Source organism: Natrix helvetica (genome assembly GCF_964273705.1).
Source record: "Natrix helvetica genome assembly, chromosome: 8".
In the NCBI taxonomy this organism is placed as follows: Eukaryota; Metazoa; Chordata; class Lepidosauria; order Squamata; family Natricidae; genus Natrix; species Natrix helvetica.
In genome coordinates this window covers 25,721,142-25,732,246 of record NC_138559.1, presented here as the reverse complement: position 1 = coordinate 25,732,246, position 11,105 = coordinate 25,721,142, and the positions used below count along the sequence as shown (strand labels likewise).

General features: G+C 48.4%; 1 protein-coding gene across 4 annotated transcripts in view; it reads right to left on the bottom strand.

The window, feature by feature from the left end:
- Positions 1 to 849: 849 nt before the first annotated feature.
- USP2 (ubiquitin specific peptidase 2) overlaps positions 850 to 11,105 on the bottom strand; it is a 56,103-nt gene continuing 45,847 nt past the window's right edge. For all 4 annotated transcript variants that reach the window (XM_081960896.1, XM_081960897.1, XM_081960898.1 and 1 more), the window contains 7 exons: positions 10,662 to 10,726; positions 7,414 to 7,517; positions 7,009 to 7,089; positions 5,865 to 5,943; positions 4,331 to 4,438; positions 3,502 to 3,622; positions 850 to 2,904 (listed from right to left, as the gene is read on the bottom strand). In XM_081960896.1, coding sequence (XP_081817022.1) covers positions 2,817 to 2,904; positions 3,502 to 3,622; positions 4,331 to 4,438; positions 5,865 to 5,943; positions 7,009 to 7,089; positions 7,414 to 7,517; positions 10,662 to 10,726 — 646 coding nt within the window. In that variant the 3' untranslated portion in view covers positions 850 to 2,816. The remainder of the gene's footprint in view (positions 2,905 to 3,501; positions 3,623 to 4,330; positions 4,439 to 5,864; positions 5,944 to 7,008; positions 7,090 to 7,413; positions 7,518 to 10,661; positions 10,727 to 11,105) is intronic.

Below are 11,105 nucleotides of genomic sequence, written 5' to 3'. Positions count from 1 at the left end.
ACGTTCACTACACGAGCAGTTGTAAGTTGGGACTCTCTCTATAATTTATTGAATTATCTCAAACCTTACAAATGGACTGCACATTTCCATTGCATGTCTCCCATAGTATTATGTGCTCCTTCTCTATACTTTTACTACTGTTATCCATGTGCAAACCCGCCATCCTGGGCCCGTTTGGGGAGCCAGGCTCTGCCTGTCACAAGCCAGGACAAAGGGTTAGTGATGGAAGAGTAACACCTCCTTAAAAAACCTTGGTCCAGTTGGCCTGGATGGTAGCACCTCGTAAGGGCCCCTCTCCAGGGTTACAGGAGAAGACGGTCAACGGTTTGGAAGGTGGAAGACGGCTCTATGCCCCAACGGCAGATAAAGCAGAGAGCCATCGTCTAGGAGCAGGGAAACTCTGACTACAAACCTCTACTGCCTTGTGGCTCTGTCCACTCCTGGAAAAGGCTTCAGGAGTCAACCTCCAGGCAAAATCCAGAGCCGGAGTCCCGGAAGCAGTTCGTGACTGTGTACAACCATGTTCTGGTAACTCCTGCGACGCAGCTGGAACCAACCGTATCGGCTCTGCCGTTCCACTGGACTATTTCAGTGACATGGAGAGGGGGGATCTGCTGCTTAGGTAACGGTCTATCCTCCATATTAGGCCTCATGTTCTGGAGAGGATACTCCAGCTTTGCATACAGTCCACCTTTGCATACAACAGGGTCCAGCATCCAGATTGTGGCAAATCCAGCAGGAGTCAAACCCCACAGCTCATCAGGGGCTGGGACCTTCTTACCGCACAACCCATCCCTCCCTCCAGAAAGGTTTCTTGCCCGCAATTCAGACACTTGTGCACAAACGCAGTGGGTTGGTCATCAAGTTACAATTTTATTTCCGTACAAGCCTCCTTCCTGAGTGACCACGGTCTGTCCTCCAGCTTTGCTTACACAGTAAACAAGCTGTTCAGTCCAAATCGATAAACCCAAAGAAAAAACAAACACAAACGAAAACGAAACAAAACAAAAAAAAAAACCTGTCCCCAAACCAAGCAAAATAGTAACACTGAGAAAGGCTTTGCTAGCCGGACCCTTGACGTCTGGGTTACCCCTTCTGCCTTCCCCTCGGGGGTCCTGAGCATCCGCCTGGTTGAAATGGAGTGAAATATGCAAAGGGGGGGGCATGGGGGAGGGGAAGGTTGTGGGAAAGCAGGCCGTGAGTATGGGCAGAAGGGGGGCGAGGGGCATCGTTTGGGGTGCAAACCAAGGTGCCCACTAAAACCGACCTCAATGCTCTGCTTGATTCAAAACTGTGTTAAAAGTTGGCTCGGTGCTTTTTCAAAGCGTTGCGAGGGGCGGTGGATGAAAAGGGTGGGGGTAATAAAACAGGGAAGCGGGGGTTTCTACCCAGCGAATGTTGTCTGGTTGCAAAACCGTCAAGGTGCTAACTCTAACTCTCAGCCCTTCAAGTAGTGCCTGCTTCGGAGGTGGGCTGAAAGGTTGACCCTGCATGACGGGAATGGAGAATAAATAAGAGGATGGACGAGTTTGCGGATGCTGGCCAGCTGGCCCATCAAGGCCATCGCTCCCAAAGTGTCTCAACCCCCCCCACACACACAATGAGGTGCGTTTTGGCGACTCCGCAGAACGCATGCAGCAAGAACCAAAGCGAAAACTGAATCGAAGCAATCCTCATTCTGGAAAGGCAGTGAAAATTGTCTGTTGCATTCCTGAATGGCCTCCGTCCCAGGACGAATGAGGGATGTGGCGAGGAAAAGTTGGGAGACTGGGAGAGGAAAGCCGAGGGATTTGGGGAGGGGGGTGTTTATACTTCTGCTGGTTGTGCCCTCGTGTCCCTTTCCAACGGGCACTTGGATCCACTGAAAACACACCCCCGTCTTTCGTCGGGGTGCATCTAAGGCACAGTCGTGACAAGGAAACAGGTAGAATTGGATCCCGTGAGTCTCTGCTCTTGCGATAAAGTCCGTAAAAATCCGTCCACGAATGCTTCCAGTTTGTAAAAAATGAAACCAACAGCAGCCCCCACCCCACCCAAAGAGATAGGATTCGAAGTCCTGCAGAAAACTCCCTCGCACACACACCCCGAGGAGGGTTGTGCGAGAGCTGTGCAAAAAAACCAAACACGCCTTTGCCTGGATCTAAGATGCAAAATCAGATTCCAGTATACTTTATCTAGTTCTGCAACTGGCCTCCGTCCGGCATTGAACAGAGAGAAAACACCTCTGTGGCTCAGCTCCGACACCCCCCCAAGGGATCACAGGTTGCTCCTCTCCTGGAAAGAGCAGCAGCTGTTTGTGGCCTGTTGCACACCAAATTGTGGAAGGGGTATGAGTGTGGGCGAACAAGGGGAGAAGGGAGGGAAGGAAAACATAGAAACCAACCCTGAGGCCCCCCTTTTTCCTGGAGCGATGGAGATAGTGTGGAAGCTGCCCACCAAGGATGGTGTTTTCTCCCTGGTTTTCTCCATCTCCAGTCCCATGCGTGGGAGAAAGGCATCCCGGTAAAAACCGGCAACTGTAGTTAACGCTTTATTAAAAGCATTTTCTTCCTCCCTCCCTCTCTTTCTTTCTCTCTCTCTCTCTTTTTTTGCTTTTGCTTGTTTTTTAGGAAAAAAGGAGGGGAAAAACCCAGTTTAGAAAAAAAATCCCTCAAGTCACCATTGTTCTGGGTCTCCACATGCCCCCCCCCCAAACCCCGCTCCCGATGCGTTTCTGAGCTGGTGCTTGGCTCGCGTCCCTCCTCCGGGATATTACGAGGATTCCTTTCCGTGGGGACGTGCGTTGGCAGGCAGGGTAGGGGAGCGTGAACTGGAAGCTACATTCGGGAAGACGGGCTGGCCAGCTCGTAGAAGAGGAGATAGGCGTCGCTGCTGCGGAGATGGCCCAGGGAGATCGGTGTGACGCTGCGGGAAGGACAGAAACGGAAGCCGGCATTAAGAGGGCGTTAGACCCATCTGGGAAGGCATGGGGTAGTGATGGCAAACTTTTTCACTTCAGGTGCCAAAAGTACATGTGTGTGCTATTGCACACACTTGCATGCCTACCCCCATAATTTAATGCTCCCCCTGTGTTGTTCCCCCTGTGCATGCAAGCATGACGCCCCTGCTGCCTTGCACATACACACATGGCTTTCTTGGAGCCTGGGGAGGGCGAAAATGCCCCCCCCCGGTCCATTTTTCACCCTCCCCAGGCTCCAGAGGCCTTCTAGGAGCTTGGGGATGGCAAAAAACGGCCTAACACGAAAACCGGAAGTCCATTCCCGAACTTCCAGTTTGTATGTTTGGGGAAGCCTCAGGAGTGCGAAAAATGGCCAAAAATCAAGGCCGAATGATGAGACGCAAACCGAGGCAGTCCTCAGCTTACGACCAGAATTGAGTTTAACGTTTTTGTTGCTCTGCGAGACAGTTGTCCGAGTTAAGTTTCGCCCCCTTAGACGACCTTCTGTTGTTCGGGGAAAGAGTTGGGAGGGCGAAAGGAGAGGCCGGTTACCGCCCGCTTACCGTGAGTCGTTAAAGGCGTTCCATTCTCCAGAGACGGGACTTTTGCAGTAGGCCGTGTAATGGCCGCCCATCGTGGTCCCACTGTGGTTGGAGATGGCGTAGAGGTTGTAAATTGCGTGATCTGAAAAGGGAAGAGGGCAAATTACCATCAGGGGAGACTTTCGTTCACTTCTAGCTGTGCAAAAGCCGGAAGTGGCCTCCATCCAAACCATTCTATTCTATTCCTATTCTAATTCTATTCCTAATTTCTATTCCATTCCATTCTATTCTATTCTATTTCTATTCTATTCCTAATTTCTCTTCTCTTCTCTTCTCTACTCTACTATTTCTATTTCTATTCTATTCCTAATTTTTTTCTATTCTAATTCTATTCTAATTCTATTCCTAATTTCTATTCTATTCTAATTCTATTCCTAATTTCTATTTTATTCTATTCTAATTCTATTCTTAATTTCTATTCTAATTCTAATTTCTATTCAATTCTATTCTATTCCTAATTTCTTTTTTTTCTATTCTATTCCCTATTCTATTCTATTCCATTCCATTCCATTCTTCTTCTCTTCCAATTTATTTCTATTTCTCTATTCCTATCCCTATCCTATTCTCTCTCTCTCTCTCTCTCTCTCTCTCTCTCTCTCTCTCTCTCTCTCTCTCTCTCTCTCTCACACACACACACACACACACACACACAGGTCCGCAGAAAATCCTCCCTCCATGAAAGTGGCTCCTGGCATCCAAAAGTTTAGGGGCTGCTGGCCAGGATGACCCTTCCCCCCCCCCACACATATCACCCTGGCTGGTTCTTCCAAACCCCTCAGGCAACACTCACTGCAATTCTGAGAGGCAAATTCCCGCAGATCCAGATCCTTAAGTGGGAAATTGACGAAAGTGGTGAGTTTGCTGGATCGCATCCTGGCTTCGGAGAAACGTTTCAGGTCTGGGCGAGGAATTAAGGAAAAAGGGGGAAAGGCCAAATGGTTCCCACAAGTGAAAAAGGTTCCTTTATTTTATCATCATCATCATCTTTTAACGACCCCATATTCCCTTGTGGGGTAGAATCCGGGCAACTGAATGGAGCTAGCAGTGTTTCCATGGCCGGATGCCCTTCCTGTCGCCAATGCGGAGTTTTGTTCAGCAGATATATTCTCGAACTCACAGCCTCCCGATTGTGAGGCGAGAGCTCCACCTCTAGGCCACCCCACCGCTCTTTTGTTTATTTATTTATTTATTTTATATCCCACATTTATTGTTTTTACAAATAACTCAAGGCATCAAACATATGCAACACAATTTCCTCCTGCTCTTTGCCCCACAACAACAACAGCAACCCTGTAAAGTGGGAGAGAGGAGGACTAGCCCAAAGTCGCTCAGCCAGCTTTCATGGCTAAGGCAAAACTTGAACTCGTGATCTCCTGCTTTCTAGCCTAGCGCCTTAACCTCAAAAAAAAAAAAAAAGTAAAGCAAAAAGGTTGAGGCCGTAATGTGTGTGTGTGTGTGTGTGTACATGTTCTACTGCACTGAAAAAAGTCTGTACATTCTCAAATCCAAGAGGACTAGGAGCTTGAAATAATAACCTAAGTTCTCTGCAGGCTGGATTTTGGACCCAGTAAAATTGTCTGCACCTGGCAGATCCTGATGGACACCTGTCAAGTTACCACACCTGCTCTGATCTAGGCCTCCCAAGGGCATGAAGCAGACTCCTGGTCCCAACGAAAACCCCTTTTTTTAATGTGCTGTGAATTCTGCTCATTCCCATCCAGCAAAGTCTTTCAAGGGAGGATTTACAGTCACAGACCTCCTCTGGCTTGTGGAGCTGCCAGGCCGATATCTGCAGAACTTGGCAAGGAGTCTCGGAGAGTCAGGAACCAATGAAGCAAACTAATGGTCTCCTGCAAACTCCACTCCCCTTTCGCTCCTCTTTTATTTCCTCTGGGAGGGGCCATTCATCGTCCACCTGTGGCCTTCCTCCCAAGTCGACCCCTGTTCTTTAGCTGTTCCCTTCGTCTGGCAACTCTGCACATGAGCACACTGGGAACAGGCTCCAGCTGTTCTTCTGCCTCACTGATCTCCAACTCCGAAGGTAGCTGATAACTGTCAGATGGCTCTGGCCCCCTCTCTGCCTCCAACACAGAGCCCTCATCAGAGCCTTCCCCAGACTCCAGGACTGGCCCATGTTCCTCCCCAACCTCCTTACTGTCCGAATCTGCTGCTAGCTCCCCTGGTGGGCCACAAGAGCATCCACTTGTGAGGTCTCCTTGCTATGGATCCTCCCACAGTGGTTGGATACCAGATGGACGGCAAATAAATTCCACAAATAAATAAACAGCCGAGGCCAAATCCTCTGGAGAAAAAGGAAAGGATACGTAAAACCAGGATCTTGGGAAAACGTTGGATGCTGAATTTCTTCATGCATTTCGTCCTCGCTTTGCAATGGAAGCAGGTCTGCAGGGATAAAGGACAACCAGGGTTTAGGAGAGGAGCCCTGGAGATGCAGGGAGGCAGCTTAGCGCACGAACATTGTTAGGAAAGACAGACATGAGACATGTGGTCCCAGCTGGGGGGAAAAGAGTACAAGATGAGCTGAAAGGGCCGAGTTAAGCACAAGGGCAGCCAGTGGCAGATTGGAACTTTGAGCAATCCTTTGCCTTGGACTCTGATTTACTTTTGGATGCTATTTGGAATTCTGACACCTTCTCGCAGTTACTGCTATTAAGATTGATGGAAACATTAAAGGCAGTTCCCCCATTATGGACTCAGCTCCTCCACAGGTCAAAATTCCTACGCTTGGGATCATCACCTAGGAGTGACGTTATAGCAGCCTTCCAATATTTGAGGAGCTGCCGTAAAGATGAGGGGGTCCACCTATTTTCCAAAGCACCAGAAGGTAAGACAATAAACAATGGAGGGAAACTAATCAAGGAGAGAAGCAACTTAGAACTAAGAGAAATTTCCAACAATTAACCAAATTGCTTTCAAAAGTTGTGGGTGCCTCATCACTGGAGGTTTTTAAGAAGAAATTGGGCCACCATTTATCCAGGATGGTGTAGGGTCTCCTGCTTGTGCAGGGGGTTGGACTAGAAGGCCTTCAAGGTCCCTTCCGACTCTGTTCTTCTGTTGAGTTCTGTTAAGCTTCACATGAGCCAGAGGCTGACACAACAACCAGGCGAAGCAACAATTAAAGGAAGAAGAGACACGTCTGACATTTCCCAACCCATTAATCTAGAAACTTAAATCCAGCTCTTTGCAACAAGGTTTTCCCAAACCAAAGAAATAATATTCAAAGTTGGACTGGAAGATCTCCAAGGTCCCCTCCCAGCTCTTATGATTCTTAAAAAATCATCAGCAACTTCATTTTGTGCAAAACTCCAAACCAGATTTTTTTTTAAAAAAATCCACCAGGTGGTTGAAATCTAGGCTTTAAAAACATTTTGAATAAGAGACACGAACTACATGTGCAGAAACCTGACAGATGAGGTTTTTTGCACCTTCCTCCCAATCTGGACTTACTGGTTTCTCGTCTCCATCCAGTACATCTTCCTTGGTGAAGAGCCGCATGCAGTCGATCAAATTCACCTCGCCGTAGCTTTTCTGAAGAAGGAGGAGGAGGAGGAGGAAAGAGAGAGAGGGGGAGAGAAGAGGGAGGAGAAGAGAGAGAAGAGAGGGGGAGAGAGGAGAGAAAGAGAGGAGAGCGAAGAGAGGAGAGGGAGAAGAAGGAGAAGAGAGGAGAGAAAGAAGAGGGAGAGGAGAGAAGAGAGAGGAGAGAGGAGAGAAGAGAGAGAGGGAGAAGAGAGAGAGATGGAGGGAGAGGGAGGGAAGGAGAAGAGAGATCCAATAGATTAGGTCACCAATGCAAGAAGGGGCACATCTGGGGTCAACAGGAACCCAATGGAGCCCCAGGGCCTGAAAGCTTACCTTGGCAATGGGCAGGGACAGGTCCCAGAAAGGGTCAAAGGCAGTGGAACAGTAGCCGCAAGAACTGCAGGTCAAGGAGCTCTTGAGTTGCCCAACAAAGAGATCTAAAGGAAGAGAAGATGGGGAACATGAAGGTGGGGGCCAAGCAGGCCTCCTATGCACGTAGGAGATGGACCTTCCTCCTGCCTGAAAGCTTGAAGAGATGCTTTGCGTCATCCGAGAACGAGAACAGAGGATCTGATGTCATGGCTGGGTTATCTCAATCCTCTTAGTCACCAACCAGCCAACTTGCTTTTGACCTCATTTGTTGTGCAAGCGCAAGCTAATGATGTTCACCGACGCTTCTCTGCGTAGGAGTCACCCATGATCCAGTTACGTGGATAGGTGTTTCTACGCCACGGTGACCATGGAAGGCAGCTTTTGAAATGTGAGTTTTAGAAAGAAGCTTCAAAGTCTTGACTGGGGTTGAATCCAGAGGTGGGTTGCTACTGGCATTACTGCCGGTTCAGCGTGCAAAGAAATTTGTGCTCGCCTGCACACCAGATGTGTGCATGCATGCACATTTGCATATGAAAAGGTCTGCGCATGTGCACAACGTTAGAAAAGGGGGAAAATTATGTTTTTGTAATGAAGATTGTTCTGGGCATGCGCAGAACTGAAAATCAAGATGGTGCTGCCGAGGATAGAATCGGTTTGGGAGAATGTCCGGCCGAGTTACTATCTACTTGTCCCAACTGGTCTGAATCGGTAGGAATCCACCTCTGGTTGGCTCTCGACTCCCTACTTCTCGAGGCTTTCTGAAGCTTCTCTTCCCAGGGCCTAGATCTGAGAGTGGTGGAAATCCGTTATGCGTTTGTACAAAATCAGCGGAGGAATTTCAGAGCGCATGAAATGCTCCTTGATCTCTGTGGTGGCTGATTCCCAACCCAGTTTGGGCTGCCAGTTTAGTGGCTGGGAAGCAAAGAGGTGAATGACAGCCACAAATTCAACACAGCTTCTTCTGTGGCCCTCAATTGACTAGGTCAGTGATGGCAAGAAACGACCTGAAAACGCCCCAAAAAATGGCACAGAAACAGCCTGGAAAATGGCATGAAAAATGGCACAAAACCAGCCTGGAAAACGGCCTGAAAAATGGCACAAAAAATGGCCTGGTTTGGGGGCATTTTCAGGCCGTTTTACTTGCTCCGGCACCCGTGAAGACCAGCTGGCCACAAACCAGAAGAGCAGCTGGTGAGGGCTTTGTGTGCCATCCGTGCCACAGGTTCGCCATCAAGGGAGTAGGTAAACTAGCTGTCAACTTGTAAAGTGTTGCCATGACTACTGTCAAGTGGCATAGAGAAGGGAGGAGAATTCCATGCAGACCTTTGGCTGGAGCCAGGTCTCATATTCAACTGGCATGTGAATGCTCATGTCCATAACCTGCCGTAGCGTCATGTTGGTGAATGTGAGTTATGACCAAGGCAGAGGGGAGGGGACACAGGGGTACAGTTCATTAAGTGTAAATCAGTTTTGGCTCCGCACGTCAGAATGTTGATCCTAATAAATGAATGGATTTCTTTTGAACTTTGTCTCGAGGCTCGTAAATTAATTAGGTCGCCTTCTGGGAGCTTCACACTAGCACTGAATGAACAAAGTTTGGCCATTGGAAAGGTCAACATACCCACGCTTGCATGGGTTCTGTTGGTCAAATGGGGGTCCAGCATTAGGTGGAGTCATACATTAAAAAGAGAGAAAAAAAGTTGATCATTAATGGATTTGATTTAATTACTGGGGGGGGGGGAAACAACAACCCCACACTTGGCTGCAATTGAAATGCTGCTTTGAAATATCCAAGGAAGTTTTAATAAAATGACAATGAAAAAGCCCTGTTAACAATGTTTACTCAGAGTTCTATAAATATCAACAATTCAATGAACAAACTGAAGGAACAGTTGCCCTTCCTGGCTTTGATCCTAAAACATCAAGACCAGACCTGACCTCGTGCACATTTGAAAAGGAAATGAAACCGAAAGAAAGTGGAAACCTTGAACAAAAAGGGAACTGACTCTTTAAACCCGTTTTTAAACAGGCAGCTACGCTGATTAGGGTCAATGCCATCTGGGTGTTTCTGAAGATTTCACCACTTTTGAAATCCACAATCAGCAAGGAAATGACACTGTTGACTGCTATGGCAATGTAGGTCAACATTTTATTCTGACCGAGGCTTCCTGAGAGCATGAAGGAAACTCCTGGTCCCGACAAAAAAAAACCTTTTATTAATTTCCTGTGAATTCTGCTCATTCCCATCCAGCAAAGTCTTTGAAGGGAGGATTTACGGTCACAGACCTTAACTGGCTTGGAGAACTGCCAGGCCCATCTCTGCAGAACTTGGCCAGGAGTCTCAGAGTCAGGAACCAATGAAGGGAACTAATTGACTCCTGCAAACTCCACTCCCCTTTTGCTCCTCTTTTATTCCCTCTGGGAGGGGCCCTTCATCGTCCACCTGTGGCCTTACTCCCAAGTCGACCCTTGTTCTTTAGCTGTTCCCTTCGTCTGGCAATTCTGTGCATGCGCACACTGGGAACAGGCTCCAGCTGTTCTTCTGCCTCACTGATGTCTGACTCCGAAGGCAGCTGATAACTGGCATATGGCTCTGGCCCCCTCTCTGCCTCCAACACAGAGCCCTCCTCAGAGCCTTCCTCAGACTCCAGGACTGGCCCATGTTCCTCCCCAACCTCCTCACTGTCTGAATTCCCAGTGTATGCATGCGCAGAGGTGCCAGACGAAGGGAAGAGCTAAAGAACAGGGGTCGACTTGGGAGTAAGGCCACAGGTGGACGATGAATGGCCCCTCCCAGAGGAAATAAAAGAGGAGCGAAAGGGGAGTGGAGTTTGCAGGAGACAATTAGTTCGCTTCATTGGTTCGTGACTCTCCGAGACTCCTTGCCAAGTTTTGCAGATATCAGCCTGGCAGCTCTCCAAGCCAGAGAAGGTCTGTGACTGAATATACTCCCTGGAAACACTTTGCTGGATGTGAATGAGCAGAATTCACAGTCAATTAATAAAAGGGTTTTTTGTCGGGACAAGGAGTTTGCTTCAGGGTCTCGGGAAACCTTGGTCACAACAGGAAGTCCACTCCTCTTAAAGCATGTTGAGAAGGGAATTCTGGGAACTGAAGTCCATCCATCTTAAAGTCGCCAAAGTTGAGACCTCCTGTCTCACGTCCACCAATCCCCAAACTCTTTTTTGACCTCCTCACCAGATACTCACCCCCAATCCGGCTGTCTTCTCTCGCGGTGTATCTCATCCACATCTGCCTCCCCTTCTCGTCGTCCCTGTTGGAGACACATGCAAGAGAGAGAAGTGAAGAGGTTTCCCCAGCGGAGATCAGCAGTCCTGGCATCAGATTCCAGAGGGGCTTTTTCAAGAGGCCACTGGACTTGCTCCAGGAACCAGTTGCGCTTCAGTTTGGGATGCAAGACAACGCAGTTTCCTCTTCAACACAGGACAGAAAAAACATTCCTGCAGAAAGCAAAACTCCAACTTCTCCAGGAAAGAATAAGAGCTGAAGAATCTTCTTGGATGAGAAGCGAAACACCTTTAAAGAAAAACCAGAACGTCCGATTGCCTCTTGAAAAATCACCTTTGGGACAACCAGGACCTGGATGACTGAGAATCTCTAGAGCAGGGGTGTCCAAACTTGGCAACTTTAAG